The following is a 16686-nucleotide window of genomic DNA, read 5'->3' on the forward strand; positions in this document are numbered from 1 at the left end:
GGGTCTGGTCTATGACGTCACGAAAAAGGGGCACTTTTTCTTCCTTATATTGCCCCATTGGGTAAAGCGAACGTAAAAAAAAAGGGGCCATTTTTTTTGCCCATGGGCATATCACCGGTACAATGTAGCTCATACGTACATATACATATTAAACGGAATACATCCTTGCTTATATGCGCTACATGTATATTCGCAATGTACTAATACAAATTATGCGTACGTATTTGCGTATGGCGTAACATACAATCGAGTGAGCATTTTTGCCATCCCTACGATTAAATAATCCTATAAAATTCCTCCCCTACTCCGCCTGCCGCGAAGTCCCTCATTATAGGTATATATTCATTATGCGTCATGTATTTATTTGCACGTACGTACTGGCCGCTATCCGTAAGAAGGCCTCTTTTTTTTTTAAGCGTGCTTACTCATCACGCGGATGAACGATGACGCCATGTAGCACGTGAGCCATATATTATACATAAAATATGTGCCGTAAAAATATATATATATGTAAATATAATATGTAGGAGTACCCCTTTTTTTTTTTTATCTTCCTTTCGTACGTAACAAAATTGGTATATAAAAATGGTACCACTATGCCCCCTCATATGCGTTCAAATTTTGTAGTTCGTATGGCACAAATTTTTTTTTTTTTCAAATCCTCTGACAAATTATATATGGCGCAAATTTTTTGTATAATTTTATATATATATTTTTTTTTTTTTTCATCTTTCTTTTATTTTTTCATTTATTTGCGCCCCTCAAGTTAATCCCCTTTTCTGTTCAACAAAGTAGGCCATTTTTAGCTGTGTCATTTTTTCGTCGCACGGGTAAATTGCCACGCGGCTATTTACATAATATTATATTTTGGTATGTATGGTATGTGCTATGATATGTTTACGAATTTATATACTTCATTCGTATGCAAATTCGTATGACCAACGGTATATATTAGCCAACCCAATTTCCTGCACTTATCCTTCTTTGCGTTTTTATATTTTTATTTTATGTATGATTTTTCAAACCAGCATATAATAATCAGCGCAGCGTACCAGCAATAGTATAAATACGAAAAACGAGTAGCATTAATATAACATAGTGTTATATCCTGTCATTCGCTGCGCCATCCAGCGGGACCAATCGTCGTACCGCGATTATATCACAATATTTTTTTACTCCTGGATTTTCTTCATTTCTTATTAAAGGAAAAAAAAAAAACCCAACAAAAAAAAAAAAAAAAAAAAAAAAAAAAAAAAAAGCGTTAAATTTCGATTAAAGGGCCCAAAAAGTATATGGCAAACAGAAGAAATTTTTTTTTTTTTTTTTTTGAAAAAAGGAAAGGATTTATGTTTTGAAAAAAGAATTGTTTTTTTTTTTAATACAAGATAACAATTCTTCGTGTTATGTACGAAAAATTCCTTTAACAACTTTCTTCGACTTGGCTGACGTTGTACATGCCAACGAAGCGAGTTTACAGAATTGTATACCGTATGCATTATCCGTCATAACGGAATGACTGAATGAATATGTATGCGCGCTGAACAAAGATATAACACCATCACTAATGAAGAGTGATACACGTTACACAGCTTAAGCGAAGTATTCAAAAGGCTGTAACGTAACCGTTATTGATAGGGAAACTTAAAAAAAGGGAAAAAAATAGTACCAGGTACGCCATACGTACATACGTATATATATGTGACCCATCAGAGGAGCGCGAACCATTTTTTTTTGTTGTTCTCGTAAAATTTTGAAATTTGCAGTTACTTTTAAAATTTTGTCAGAGAACCTGAAAAAGTGACTTATGCGTCCTGTGTGTATATGCGTAGTGTACATCTTTCTGTGTGCATTTGACTTACCCTCCCCCTACACACGCGGCCCCGATAGGTACATATAGTACCACTTTCGTTGTTACGTTTCTTTGCTATACCTCCCTGCTTACATACTCATGTGTAGTTAAATATACTGGTAAGGCGCACATCGCGCGTAGGCACATATGGGCACATACACGTACAAACGTGCGTACATACATAGTTACATACGTGTATACATATGCATACATAAGTGCACCTGCTTGTGTAACTTCCATTACGAATGCTTGTCTGCCACACGTCCAACGCACTCACTGGTCTAAAAGTAAAAAGTTAATCATATAAAGATATAAAAAAACGGTATAAAAACCGGTTGGTATCGATAAGCAGAACGGCACATGCGCTTAACCATAAAATGAGCAAAAACGTTAATATATTAACGATTTAAAGGGAAAAAATAAAAAATTCTTGGGGGAAAAAATAGGAAGGAAAATAAGGTTATATGAATAAATAGACCGTATCTGCCTTATTGGAAAAATACCCTCATGTGCAGAACAAGCATGCGTGTCCAACTGTGCTTTGCTAAATTGGTGTGTGACTGTACCTGCGTGAGAGTTAACGTGCTGCCCATGTATGTGCCTATATAACGCGTATGCTGCCATTCCGTTGTAATTTAATTTTTCTTTTTTTACAAAAGGGTCCGCGGTTCATTTACGTAGAGTGTACTTTATTTTGGAGAAAATTGTAACGTCGTAATTGTAGGCGGGAGTGGAGAGCATACCTTTTTACCCATACACGCATGTTATAAGTATATAAAAAGAAGTAAATGCACAATGCGCTTTGTTCATGTGTAGTTGAGAGTGTATCAAGTTGTGCGTACAAATATATGTGCCTATTCGTTTATGTGTATGCGTTTATGCCTATACTTTTCGTGCTGGTACGCTCGCAAGAATGAAAAAAATATAAATATGTGCCTATCCAATGATGGACTGATTACCCATGGATAGATGTACAACATACATGCATGTCCCAAATAGAAGGTAAACGCGTCATACAAAAAAAAAAAAAAAGTAGCTAGTAGTAGGAAGAATAAAATAAACATGTTAATGCAAAATTAAATTTTGATTTATTTTTCATCGTAAAGTAATACTTCGCAACGTCGTGTTCGTTTCTGTTGCTTATTTTTACATAGGCGTCGGACGTTTCGCGTGAGCATATTGGTATGTTGTGTGTTTATATTTACCATATGTTGTGTTGTACATTTTTATGTGCGTTGAGCGGTTACAATATATACCTACGTACATGCCACATTTACATGTATGTACTTTTTCACCATTGCGCTGACCCCCTTAGTTATGTCATATCCCCTGCACATACTCGTTTAAGTTAACATTAAACAAGACGTTACATGTCTTATGTGAGTAGATCCCGTGCTCCACGGATAATGCATTTAGCGCGCATCCGTCTTTTTGTAGTACCCATCGTTTATCCTAGCCTTATGCTAGCCTCTCGCTGTGTTGTTCTGGCGTTATGAAGTTTTATTTTTATTCCCAAAGGGAGACAAAAGTATGGATGTGAACTCCGCATGAGTACCACACAACTACATATGCCACGTTACATGTATGCCAAAAAATGAGATTAATAAGTGTGTGTTTAATTTAGCCCAGTTCTGCAACAATGCTGATAAAGAAAAAGGGAATTGTAAGAAAAATATTTAATTTAATATAATTCGATACAATTTAATTTGACATATTTTAATTTAATTAATTTTTTTTTTTTTTCTTACTCGCACGAAGCATGGTTGTAAAGGACACTTACTCGAAATGAACCACAAGAGGGGGTGGAAAAGCACAGAAAAAAAAAAAAAGCTAATTTGTAGGAATGCGTATATATACATATATACACATATATATGTATACGTGTTTTTTTTTTTTTTTTTTTATTCCCTTTTTGGGTGTAGCATGTAGAAGGTATAGCATTTTATGCACGCGCAAAGGGGATTTAAATATTTTTGTATTTTTTCCCCGACAGTTGTACAGTTACTCATTCACGTGCCTATACACGTGTAAAGAGAAAAGTATCACGGAGACCCTCACGTTGTGTCCCGTTGAGCCATGTGCGTAATGGATAAGTGAAGGCGTGCCCTGCCACTGTTCCTTACCATTTTCGTGTGCATATTTGGGTTTACATCTCTGCATGCCACTTTTTTTTTTTTGCTAATTCGTTTTTTTCTCTGACTCTTTGTTTCATATCATACGTTTAAGCACATCTGCGTGAACACACGTGGAAGAACTGCATACGTACGGATGTGCTGTCCCTCTGCAGAGTGTATCTACTTTTCTTTGACTTAAGGGAGATCCTACGCAGAGGTGGAGGAAGTATCCTCAAGAGTGTAAATGCAGTTGTCCGCTTAGCATTCCCACTCTCTACGCACGCGTACATATTTGCACATACGAATGGCTGCATGAGCGTCCGCGTGGATAACCGCACCTGCATGCGTGACCTCTCGTAAAAGGAAATAAATCCACCCAATTTTGTGCACATACGAATTCACCATTTATTTATCTTTTAAGAAAATTACACCAAGTGATGTGATTTTTTTTTCCCTTTTCCCCTTTTATTTTATATTTTTTTTTTTTGTTTCATTTACCACCTTCTCCTTTAAGCGTAATTGTCCATTTGAACGCACAGGAAGGAAGAGAGGGGTGTTAACCTGGCAGAGATTCGTTCTTGCCAAGTGCGTTGCTAAGCAGACGTGTAGGTGCAGTGGTGAGTACATTCACACACGCGTTGCTCACAACGTAATAATCCGAAGGGATACGCGAAAAAGGGGCAGTGCCTACCAATAGCCAATTTTTAAAGAAATAGGAAAAGAATAAGACCTCGCGAGTTGGATGTAGCGAAGGCAACAGGATTACGCAACGAATAAAAAAAAAAAAAAAAAAAACAATTTATTGAATAATAGAGGAAGTTAGAGCCATTCAGAGGGAGAAAGCACAACAAAATAGTTAATCGAAATAACTACCGAAACAACGTCGTCTTTAATATCATTTCAAGGTTGTAGCGCAGGGAATAGTTTTTTTTTTTTTTTTTTTTTTTTTTTTTTTTTTTTTACTGAAAAGAGCTAGGTATACCGTCTTAAGGGACACTAACGGTTAGGCCAAATAAAACGTTTGTTTGGTACTTTGACTGTGTACCTTCCCTTCCCTGTGGGCTTCATATTTTGACAGTTTTTCCCCTATCTGATCATACAACGCGTAAACACGTGTATATTTGATAGCAGGGGGGGAGAATACCCCAGGATTCATGCACAAGTGTGTTTAAGTTCACACACGTGGATATCCGTCTTTCTTACACCCCTTTTCTCTCCCGTTATTTTAAAAAATTTAACATCCAGTGTCATGCTGGAAATGGAGGGAAGGGACGGTCCCAACGATGCAGAGATGGACTCCATTGCATCAGCATTAATGGAAAGCAAAAAGAGACTGTATTCCGGTGAAGGAGGTAGTAACAATATGAACACTTTGAGGGGGAATGCAAGAGGTGGCGCTAGGGGAATTGTCAGAGGCAGCGTGAGGGGTAGTCTAAGGGGCAGCGTCAGAGGAAACGCGAGGAACAGTCAAATTAATATGTACAACGAAATGAATGAAGGGAATAGCGACTACGATCGAGGAATAACTATGCACACCCTTGATCAATTTAGTAGTCCCAGTTACCAATCAAACAACATTAGTGTGGCAAATGCGGCTACTAGTATTTCAAATGACGCAGGTAGCGCTAGTAATAATATGATGGGTTCTCTAAAGAATCTCGTCTACAGTAATAGTAACGCCGGTGGAGGTAGTCCGGGCAGCAACGATCTCCCCACTGATAAGTCAAGTAACTTCTCCCAATATAAGGATGGCTTCCTCGACAACACGGAGGCTAGCCAAATGAAGGGTAACAATTTTTCCAATCGAGTCGGAAAAAACGTAAACGTCAATGGTATAAACCTTGGTGGAGGTGGCCCAAATCATTTGGGCGCTAATAGGAACGCAAGGGGATTTAGAAATCGCTTCACTCATTTTAGCAGAAGTTCCATGAATCATGGCGTCATTAACCAAAATGTTGGGTGGGACGATAGGGGCAATGTTGGCACGGTTGACGGAGACGAGCTACAAGGAGAGAAGGACATAGACAACAACGAGGGCGAGCAGCAGCAAGGGTTCTCCTTCTACGGACGGAATAATCAGCTCTCCCAGATTACGCAGCAAAATATGCAAAGCCAATATGGCCCACGGAGTGAGCTTTACCATCCAAATGACGATGCGGAAGGTGCAGACAGAAGGAACATGTCTGCTCCAAATGAAGACATCTATGGCAACGCGTTGGGAGACGGGTTCTATGACGATGCCCAAAAAAGAAGTAACCAAGGCGTAAATAAAGCGCATTCTAGAAATGTATACGAAAATAGGAAATTAGTAAACAACAAATTGTTTGCCAACGTAAGCACGAATGGGGAGGACAACAACGTGGTGAATCATCTGGCGGGTACTAGAGACATCGATGCTGGGGATCCCTCCAGGGCGAGTAACAACCTACCTTTTAGCACAGCCAATGATGAGGAAATGAAAAATGTGAACAACCAAAATATGGTGACAGACCAGACACACGCAAGTAGCAACATACACATGATCAGAAACGACAAAAATAATACCACCATGAACTATACTAATATCGGGAAAAAGAGAAAAAATGTTAAATTTGATAGTAACACGTTTCAAAAGCAGAAGCAAAAAAAAAATTATTATAAGACCTTTAACGATTCTTTAAAGAGGTATAGCAATAACTCTCTAAAAATTATCAACACGGGTATAAAAAAGGGAGGCAATTCATCTTTTTATGGCAATCCGGAGAGTGAAAGGGGGCTCCTGGATATTAACTTGGGTGTGAATACACTTGGCGGTCAGGTGCAAGCCCATGGGAATGACGGTGCTGTAATGGAGGCAGCAAACAAAAGCAACATTGCACCAAATAGCGCCGCACCAAACAGCGCTACCGCCGGGGGAACCAAGACTATCGCCCGAAACAATCACGTCAGTAACTTCTACCCCAGCATGAAGAAAAAGCCGTTTAACAACATGACCTTCTCGCTTAACAAGTATGTCAACTGGTATGTAAACTTTGACCGCCTTAAAAACAAAAAAACGAATAATCAAAAGGTGATAAACAAAGGAAGCGGCACAGGTGCAGCGGCAATGGGCGGTAGGAATGAAGCGGACGTGTGTGATGGCAACATGATGAACCCGGGACAGAACTTCCCTGATCGGAACGCAAGAAACCAGAATGGGGATGAATCCTTTACCAGTTACAGAGCCGGGTCCAGCGAATTCACCCAGGTGGGAAACCCCAGCGGGGGAAACCTCTCCGAATTGAATAACCTCGCCAAGAACCTCAACTTGGAGTTACTAAAAAATTTGAGAGACAGCCTTCAAAATGAAATGAGCGGAAATGTAGGCAATAAGGATGCCTCCAAGGTGAAGAGCAGCATCCCCAGTTATATAGAGTGCCTTAGCGAGGTGTCCGAAATTAGTGATGAGGAGGAGGGAGACGAAAGTGATAAGGAGAAGGATAACAGTGCCCAGTTGGGAAGAGATAAAAACGCCTTCCCCAAGTGGACTAACAACATGACTGAAACGGAAGGAGCAGCAGGGATGCGTCAGGCGAATGGGACCTCTGCTTCACACGCTGCTAACGAAGGGGTGACACACGGGTATGGCTCAAACCAGGGCCCCTGTGGCAAGACAGACCTAATGCAGAGTCTGTATAGGCTGTACAACAATGACAGAGGAGCGGATGCAAATCCGAATGTGAAGGAAGAAATTAGTGCTGAACAATCAGGTGGAAAACCATTCCAAGGTGGAGTTCAATCAAGTGATAATTATCACCTCTATGGGGATAAGCATTCTTTCCAACAAATGGATAGTGAAACAGGCAAGAAAGAGGCCCCATTTGGAAGCCCAAATAACATCGAAATGAGCGAATTGGGGGAAGAAAACGAAGAAGAGGACGACGAAACGGAACCGTTTGAACAAATGAGAAACGAAGATTTGTTTATTAATTCATATATGCCGTACCCGCCAGAAAAATACAGTAGTATGTACGAGCTGCACGAAATAAAAATCTTGTCCCCTCATATATTGAAGACCAAATTTCACAAGGATGGAAAAAGCAGTTATCATTCCTCCCTAAAGGATGGAAAATTAATTCTGCTACTCGACCTCGATAACACGCTACTACAGGCCACGTCGTTCGCAAAATTTAACATGGAATTGCCTTTGGAAAATTTTGTTGATGAAAATGGAGAACCCGAGTTGTATAAATTCTTCCTACCCTATTATAACTTTTTTTATTACTTAAAATTTAGACCGTATGTACGTCAGTTTTTGCAAATCCTATCCCTATACTATGAATTGTCCATTTATACCAATGCGACTAGAGAGTATGCAGATGTAGTTATCGCTATTTTGGACCCAGATAGAACCCTATTTGCTGATAGAATAGTTGCTAGATGCAATTCTGCTGATAGGGAAGAAAATAAAAACTTTTCCAAAATATATCCTAATGTAGACGCCAAGTATGTTATCGCTTTTGATGATCGAAAAGACGTTTGGACAGACATTCCTCATTCACATATTTTAAAAGCAGAACATTATAATTTTTTCGATCTAAGTAAATATGATATAATTTCTCATTTTAAAGAACCCAGCACATGTAAGAAAAGGTTCGTTGATATGGATATGCATCTCCATTTCATGACAAAAGTTCTCCTCAAAGTACACAAGCAATTTTTCGAAAGACCACTGGAGGTAAATGTTGGAAAACTCATGGACGAAATTATGTTAAGTACGTTAAGCAATGTTGGGGTATATTTTACAGGCTTTAGAAAAAACTCCAAAAATTCCCAACATGTACTTTCATCAGATTGTGAAGATAGGCAAAAAGAAATAGCCTTGGAATTGGGGGCGAAAATTTATACAAACTATGATATGCCTGGAGTTACACATATTATTGCTGCTAAAAATTGCACTGATAATTTAATCAAATCTAAGAATGCCAATTATAATCATATACAGAAGGTTCACACTTTGTGGCTTTACCATTGTAGGGGTACTTTGCAGAGTGGAGACTCTACCTACTTTGATGCCGATGAGTTGTGCAAAATTTACAATAACAAACCGCCTCTGCACCCTAAGAAGGATCACTGGTTTTTTGGCAATAAGGACGAAATGAGGAAACAAGATGATACTAGTGAATGCGTAAAAATAGAAAATCTTAAATCCAGAATTTTTCTAGGTACAGGTGAATACACGAACGACGCAGTTATATGCTCGCCACTCGAACAGATCAACATTAAGTGGATTGAAAAAGAAGTTAAGTTGAGGCAAATTTATGACACACCCGGTGCAGCTACTTCTTCCCCTGTTGGGGTCGGAACCGACGGACAACAGCACAACAAAGACGCAATGCGTGAGAGGACCCCACACAGTGAAATGAGCCCCCTTGGTGAACACATGGACGAGGATGACAATTTTACCTATGAGGATGGCAACGTGGAGGAGGAGGGAGAGGAAGCCGAGGGCGAGGGTGTCATCTCCAGCTAGATCTGCATCCTCAGTAGGGATAAAACACCCATTTGTCCTGTTCATCTTCTCACCACATACGTCTTTTTTTTTTTTGTATCATCTTTTCTTGATGCACTTCCAAATGAATATATTTTTTGTGACTTTATTTTTTGTTTGCCTCACGGGATGTGCATCAACACGTTTTCGTAGCTTCCATTTTGACATTCCATATTTCCACTTTTCCGACTGGTGGTGCGCATCAAAATGGTGCCTCCTCACAGTGGCGGCCGCTACTTTTCTAACACTTTGAAGCTACGTACATTTGTTCATTTGATTAAAAAAAAATAAATCAACAGCTACAAATATCCAAACATGTAGATGCCTGCATATGCATGTAGAATAACACGTTTTGGGAACTTTTGCAAATTTTTAATAAAACCCTTATGGAATACACGTCACTTCGGCAAAATAAGCCTCGTTTTGAGGGGATAACTATCCCCCCTTCAATGAGTTTGCGCTGGAAAATGGGGGAAATTCTCCTTTATACATATAGTGGTGCCTTGCCATAACAGTCGAACAGCCTTTTTTTCCCCGTTTGTGGATAACACACATATTTGCTTCTGTAGCTTGAACAGACGGGGAGAAAAACGAGAAGGAAAAAAAATATATACATATGTAAATATAAGCGTTTTCTCCTACACAACGTCATCACATGGTAGTCTAGTGAATACTCCCATAAATAGCTGCAAATTACTTTGTTTATCTACCCTTTTAACAGTGGCTCCCCTTCATAAGTGCGGCGAATCCCCACCCTTATAATGATGCTTCTTCCCAAAGAGGGAAAAAAATATATCACACGCTGATGAACTACACACACACATGCAGAGAGTAAAGTAGCAGTTACGTAAATCCAAAATGGCTATCCTTAATGGAAAACTCCCATAGATAACTCACCACTGGTCTTTTTTTAAAAAAAAAAATGTGAAAGATGCGCTTGGAAAATGGAATGCTATGTGTAATACCACACTGAAAAGATATAACTCTTTCGCCGAGCTGCGTAATTTTTCCTAATTTAAAAAAAAAAAAAGGATATCCATAGACACAATTAGAAGGTCGTGGAGGCCCCAATTTGCCTCTTCCCCGAGTAGAGAAAAGCCCTTTTTTAAAATGGAAAACCTTCAATAAAGAGGGGAGAATTCCCATAGACACTTCGCGTTGCGTAGGACAGAGACAATTCGGCCGATCTGTACACACAAACACACATGGGTGGGAATAAATGGGAAGGCAATTTTACAAACATTTTAAAATTATTTTGTAGGAAGAATAATTTCCGTTTATCGAAATTGCCACTCTATTGTAGTGGGGGAGAGTCATGCTGAGGTTTCCCCCCACAAGGAAAACACGTTAGGGCTGCCTCCCAGAGGAAAAAGAGGGGCTAGGAACAAAATATGATACCCTCTACAAAGCACACAAACAAGCAAACAAGCAAACTAACAAACTATTGTGACCCCAAGTTGGTGAAAAACAGGAGTACCCACCAGATAGTGCTAACCGCTTCAGGTGAAAGATATCTGTCCAAGAACATCCCAAATAGGTTCAGAAGGACGAACATATACAAATGAACAAGTTAGCATATACGCAAGAGACAAAAGAGGAGTGACGCGCATCTTCTTTCACACCCCATTTTATGATAAGGCCAACCGACAGAATACATCGGGATAATCACAAAATGAGCGGACCAGACAAAAAATACATCACTGTGTACTACTGCAGAAATGGTGGAACGAACCACGGAAAGAACAGAAAGGAAAGGCAAGAAATAAATAAGGGATACGTAACGATAGAAATAACTAGGATGAAGCAGAGGATACACCCCTATAGGAAGGCAGAAAGCCAGCTTATTTTTCGAAAGAGGAGTTCGAAAAGCGGCAGACGGAGGGGCAATGCAAGTAGCATGGATAGCGGCATCGACCGAGTTAGGGATCCAGGGAAGGAGTCCCTGGCGAGTTGCATAAACTCCTTTTTGGAAGAAAACGCAAAGTGGAGCTGGAAGAAAATATTACTCGACTTGGTGAACGATACAAAAAACAGAATCAGCGAAAAGATTAACGCTTTCCTTAAAGTGTTCGTTTTAAGTGCAGATTATTTTCCCAATGAGCTGCAGATAAATGACGACGCGATGACGATGATGATGGGTCAGGGGCCAACTGGACCCGTGAGCTACTTCAACGCAGAGCGCGCGAAAATGCTGCTGGAGTCTGCATCTGTGTACGATAAAAAATGCACCACTGAGGGGGTTACAACCCAGGGGAGGTTCTCTGCTTCGAGATGTCTACCAATAAATGGGGACTCCTTCGGACACGCCAATGATAACGGAGTTCATAACAACGCGGGGGTAAGGGACAACAACTACTATATTCATAATTTGAACAACCTTAATAGCTTCAACAGATCACTTTTTAACCACAACATATGGGGTCAGTCGGGTTTTTTTACCACCCCCAACTCGGGCAATGATTCGTATTTACCGCAAAATTGGGAACCCCCCTACTTGCACACACACTCTGCTCCTTCGAAAAAACAAAATGTAAAAAACTTCTACATTTCTGTGGTTAACAAAAAAACGAATGTGAAGGAGGTGAGGAAAATTAGCCTCATGGAAATTTGCAGCTCTCCCTACTTCTTCCTGTGCCAAGGGTTTCTCTCAGACTTGGAGAGCTACTTAGCTCTGAATCACTGCCTTTTGTATCTTAAGGTAAGGAGCTAAAATGGGGCTTTTACCATGAAAACCCACATGATCCCCACGCGGGGATCCTTCGCGGTTCGTTATGTGCGAAGGGGAGGGAACACAACATGAATGCTTACATTCGCAATACCGCGTTATTACCTCGCCAACACCCCCTCCTGCAACCTCATAACTTGCCACCGCGTAGATACCCCTTTCCTTTTTCAGAAAAAAAAAGCAGAGCTCTCGCAGATCAACGTGAACTTGTTCTCCTCCCTGATAGACGTCGATGAAGTCAACTTCTTAGAAGAAGGTGTGTCCAAATCCATTCTCAGACACGCCATTAGAAGACTCACCACTTTGTTCAAAATTCCAACTGATGACATAAAATCGGTAGAGTTCTGTCTGTACATAAAAGGCAGCGAACAGATGGAGACCCTAAATTTTACCCGACGGAGTATTTACAGATATTTCATTTTTATATTTTTAACCAGCGAAGAGGGAAACTTTATGGTGTTCCCCCGGAGTGGGCTGAAAATTATGACCAGCATTGGGAACTGCGTGATATGTGAATTCTCCGGGGTGGAGAATGATTCCAGCCCAAGCAACAGTGGCTTCAAATTCGATCTCTCAGAAGAGAAACTGTTCTTCCTAAAAGTTAACCTCCAGGAAAACGTAGATTTGCACCAACTGTTAGTAAAAGAAACGGGTGCTGCCGCAACAGCTGGTACGTCGTTTCCCAGGGCCTCCACATTTGCAGAATTGTCCTGCACAGGCTCTCCTAATGCCAATTATTCTTATAATTATTCTCCTCCCCATGCCCATGTTATCTCCAACCGTATGAACCTCACTAGCGTTGGCTTCAACCCGGTGATCAATCCATTTTCGTGTGTTCAGCAGAACGTAGACACCATCAACAGAAAGATAATGCAGCTGAACATGAACAGTATGCGCAACTTATACTTAAGGACGAATACTGCTAAAAATTGCGCAGCCCCCTTTGTCGTGCCCGTTTCGCAGTTTTCACAGCACCAAATGGGGGATAACTCCCCCAAAGGTGCTAACGAACATATGTTGCACGTGAGAAATGAGTTACCCATTAACCAACACATTTGGTAAGGATACACAATGTTTTAAAAAATAAATCTACTAACAGATTGTTTACTTATCACAGGGGTTATAGTCACCTCACCTATGTATAAAAAAAAAAAAAAAAATGAATAAAACATGGCACATTGAAATAACAAGTGTGCGAAAAAGTAAACATCCTTTCGGTGGAATAATTTTTTTTTTTTTTCAATGTGTATAAATCACTTTTCACCAAACTGAAGCGTCGTATATTCATGTCAACACACCGTTTCGATGGTTCCCTGTAGAGGGAGTGCTACGTGTAAACATCCAATCACAGCAAGGAGTGTGCATTTAAAGATAAAAAGAATAGAACACCATCAGAGCAGCAACATGGCATATGCTTCTCAACCTGTTTATGTTGGCCAACTTTTCATTTTCACCGTTTTACCATTTCAAGGTGTTGTATTTTTTTCTGTTTATTCATGCGACCGGTATGGACACTATGCAGCTATTAAGACAGGTGGTTATCTTTATGGCCCTCCCAAAGTTCCCTCATTAGGGAGAGAAGAAACCATAGGCCTATCACTCAAGTGTAATGATTTCTCTTTCCGAAGGAACAGCCGTTATAGTAGCTGTTTTTTTTTTTTTACTTTTTTATTTTTACATGACTTGTTAAAGTTTTTTGGGAAACGCGCGTGCACGTGCATAATGGCTAAGTAGGAAAATGCACACTTTGTATGAGCACAGGCCTCTACACATGTTGACGCATTAGTATCCGTTAGTACACACGCCCGCGAGCACACATACCTGCACATGCGCCAGTGCACATTTGCCCATAGGAGGGTGCCCCCATGGGAAAGGTCTTCACTCCACACAACTGGGGGAAGGCCACTATCCATGGAGGCGCAAATCTGGCCACACTTCGCCGTGCGGACCTTTTAAACATTTGGGGGCCACTTTTGGGGTTTTCCCCTTTTAACCTTTTCACGTGAAGAACATTCACGAAAAAAAACAAAAATATATACATAAAAATTGGTATAAAACAATTTTAATTTTCAAACATTGTTTGGGGATGGACACAAAACATGGGAGATGGGTTGAAAAAACGCGTTGAGCTTTGCTCCGGTGGTCCATTTTCTTTGGTACTTTTTTTTACCATTCGTACTCTTCGCCCTGATGCACAACTTTTTGTACATGTTCGCCTTTTTCCACCCTTTTCCCCGCTCCTTCTTCCATCCTGACCCCTAAATATTCTGGTATAAATTGTGCGCGTACTTCAGAGACGGCACATTGGGGTGCTTTACCTCCGTGAAGGTAATGCACTTAGGCTTGACAGACCGCCCCTTGAACTTCAGAAACGCGCCCTTGTTCTTCATAATATCGCAGTAGTTAGGGGCACTAAAAACGGTGTAAAGCATGCCGTTCTGCTCAATCGAGTAGCCCTCATCCCTCACTTCGTGCGACCTAATTATGAGACTTAGGTTGTTCCTTTTGAGGAAGCTTTCGGTAATGTCAGTGCCAAAGGAAAATCCAATTCCCCTTTTGGAGGGCTTAAATCCCTTTTCTTCATTTGGGTCTGACCATAACAAATCGGTCATGATGCCTTCATCCATGGGTTCCGTATTTCTGTCAATTTTTTCAATGTCCTCCAATGTGGTGTCTGTTTTGCTGGGGATTCCCCCGTGGCAAATAAAAATGGTGTCATTAAGTACATAAGCTAGGGGTAAAAATTTGAACGAATCAGAAAAAAGCGCGTGCATCTTCTCATCATATTTTTCTTGTAACTCTCCTAAAAATCCATACAACTTGTTCATATTATCCGTTTCGTGATTTCCCCTTGTCAAATGTACATTATTAGGGAAGGTCAGTTTGGCCAGAAATAAAAATATAATAACTTCCACAGAGAAACTTCCTCTATCAACGAAGTCCCCATTAAACAAGTAGGAATTCGTTTCCGATGGGTACCCATTTATTTTCATAATATTAAGGAGGTCGTAAAATTGGCCATGGATATCTCCACATATGGTTAACGTTTCATCTTCTTCTAAATTTAGACGAACTAAGGTGGGTAGTTCCTTAAGCAATTTGATAACGTCTAAGACGATAGCACAAACACATTTCTTATTTAACCTTTGACCGGGCACACTTATATAGTCTGCAACTTTTTGTAAAAAATCGATACTTAAATTGTTTCTATCATAAATGGGGGCTTTCACATTTTCAATTTTAAGAGAATCCAACACCACCGTTTCGTAGTAGGGCAATTTCTGCTCTAACTCAATGGCCTTCTGGAACTGTTGCTCAAATAGCAATTTTTTACACTGCTTTAATTTTATTTCCGAGTTTTTATCCTTAGTTAGTTTTAGCACCTTCTGAAAGCAGTCAGATGCGCTCTTCAAATCTGATAGCATTAGGAAGGAGCAGCCCTTTCTGTAGTAGGCCTTTGCGTAAAATGGATTAATTTTTAAAGCTTCATCAATGTCTTCTATAGACGAGCCGTAATTTTCTAATTTCATGTGGCAGAAGGATCTATTCGTGTAGTATATATGCATGTCCGTTTCTTTCACGCTAATATATTCACCCTTTTTAGTAATGCCACTGTTCAGGTAAAATTCTTGTAACAATTTGACATCCTCCTCTTCTATGGGGAATTCACTTGACAAAGCTTCCACGCTTAAACTGTTTAGTAGGTCCATACAAACAGGGTCGTCAACCTCGTAGACCTTTTTTATCAAGTCGATCGCTCCTGTGTAGTACTTAAGAGATATCAAGTAGTTGTTCTCCTTGAAATATTTGTTGCCCAGGTTTTTCAGGGCGTCACATATTTTGAGCAGCTCGAGGCTGACGTTTTTTTTGGCCTCCTCGGAAGGGGTGTCCCCCGTTTGGGGGGCATCCGCATTAGGACTCCCCTCTGTGGATTCACCCTCTTTTGATTCCTGCCCCTTAGGATGACACTCTTTGGGTTCTTTCACAGTAGGATCTGTTTCTTTAACTGCTTCGATAGGTGCCTTTTCCGCATTGCCCTGTTCTTGGGGTGAGTCCTCCCCTGGCATGTCCGACTCGTCATTTGCGTCCGGGTCCCTCTCCTTCGAGTCCGTGTCCTCGTGCGACCCCGCTCCGTTAGAAACATTATCATCCGTGCTCACTTGGGATCCGCAGGGTTTCCCCCCCTTTTCATTGGCGCCTTTCCCATGATACTTGCTACCCTGGGGGTTATCTTCTGCGCTTTGGCTCTCGTTGTACATACCTTCCTCGTTTTTCATCTTTTCTTCATTACTCCCTAGTCGACTATAGATTTTATATTCGTTAAAATTTGACGTACAGCCTAATTTTACGATTACGTTTTTTTTACCTGAGGGAGGAATATATCGTTTCTTTCTTACCTGCAAAGCAGGCTCCCTTCTGAACAATTTTTGTAATCACTTAAAATGGATTCTTCTCTTTTGAAACTGCTATTAAGTTTTTCCTTTAGAAA

The 16686-nt window shown here is 40.3% G+C and overlaps 3 protein-coding genes across 3 annotated transcripts; 2 read left to right on the top strand and 1 right to left on the bottom strand.

The window, feature by feature from the left end:
- Nucleotides 1-5221: 5221 nt before the first annotated feature.
- Nucleotides 5222-9454, top strand: PCOAH_00033390 (Uncharacterized protein; the record flags this gene model as incomplete). Its single annotated transcript, XM_020060134.1, has 1 exon — nt 5222-9454. One exon carries the CDS (start codon nt 5222-5224, stop codon nt 9452-9454), a length of 4233 nt encoding a protein of 1410 aa, XP_019915749.1.
- A 1648-nt stretch (nt 9455-11102) lies between these two features.
- PCOAH_00033400 (Uncharacterized protein) lies at nt 11103-13259 on the top strand (the record flags this gene model as incomplete). Its single annotated transcript, XM_020060135.1, has 2 exons — nt 11103-12170; nt 12369-13259. 2 exons carry the CDS (start codon nt 11103-11105, stop codon nt 13257-13259), a joined length of 1959 nt encoding a protein of 652 aa, XP_019915732.1.
- Nucleotides 13260-14455: 1196 nt separating this feature from the next.
- Nucleotides 14456-16474, bottom strand: PCOAH_00033410 (Serine/threonine protein phosphatase; the record flags this gene model as incomplete). Its single annotated transcript, XM_020060136.1, has 1 exon — nt 14456-16474. One exon carries the CDS (start codon nt 16472-16474, stop codon nt 14456-14458), a length of 2019 nt encoding a protein of 672 aa, XP_019915883.1.
- Between the last annotated feature and the right edge of the window lie 212 nt (nt 16475-16686).

This window comes from Plasmodium coatneyi, chromosome 11 (genome assembly GCF_001680005.1).
Source record: "Plasmodium coatneyi strain Hackeri chromosome 11, complete sequence".
NCBI lineage: Eukaryota > Apicomplexa > Aconoidasida > Haemosporida > Plasmodiidae > Plasmodium > Plasmodium coatneyi.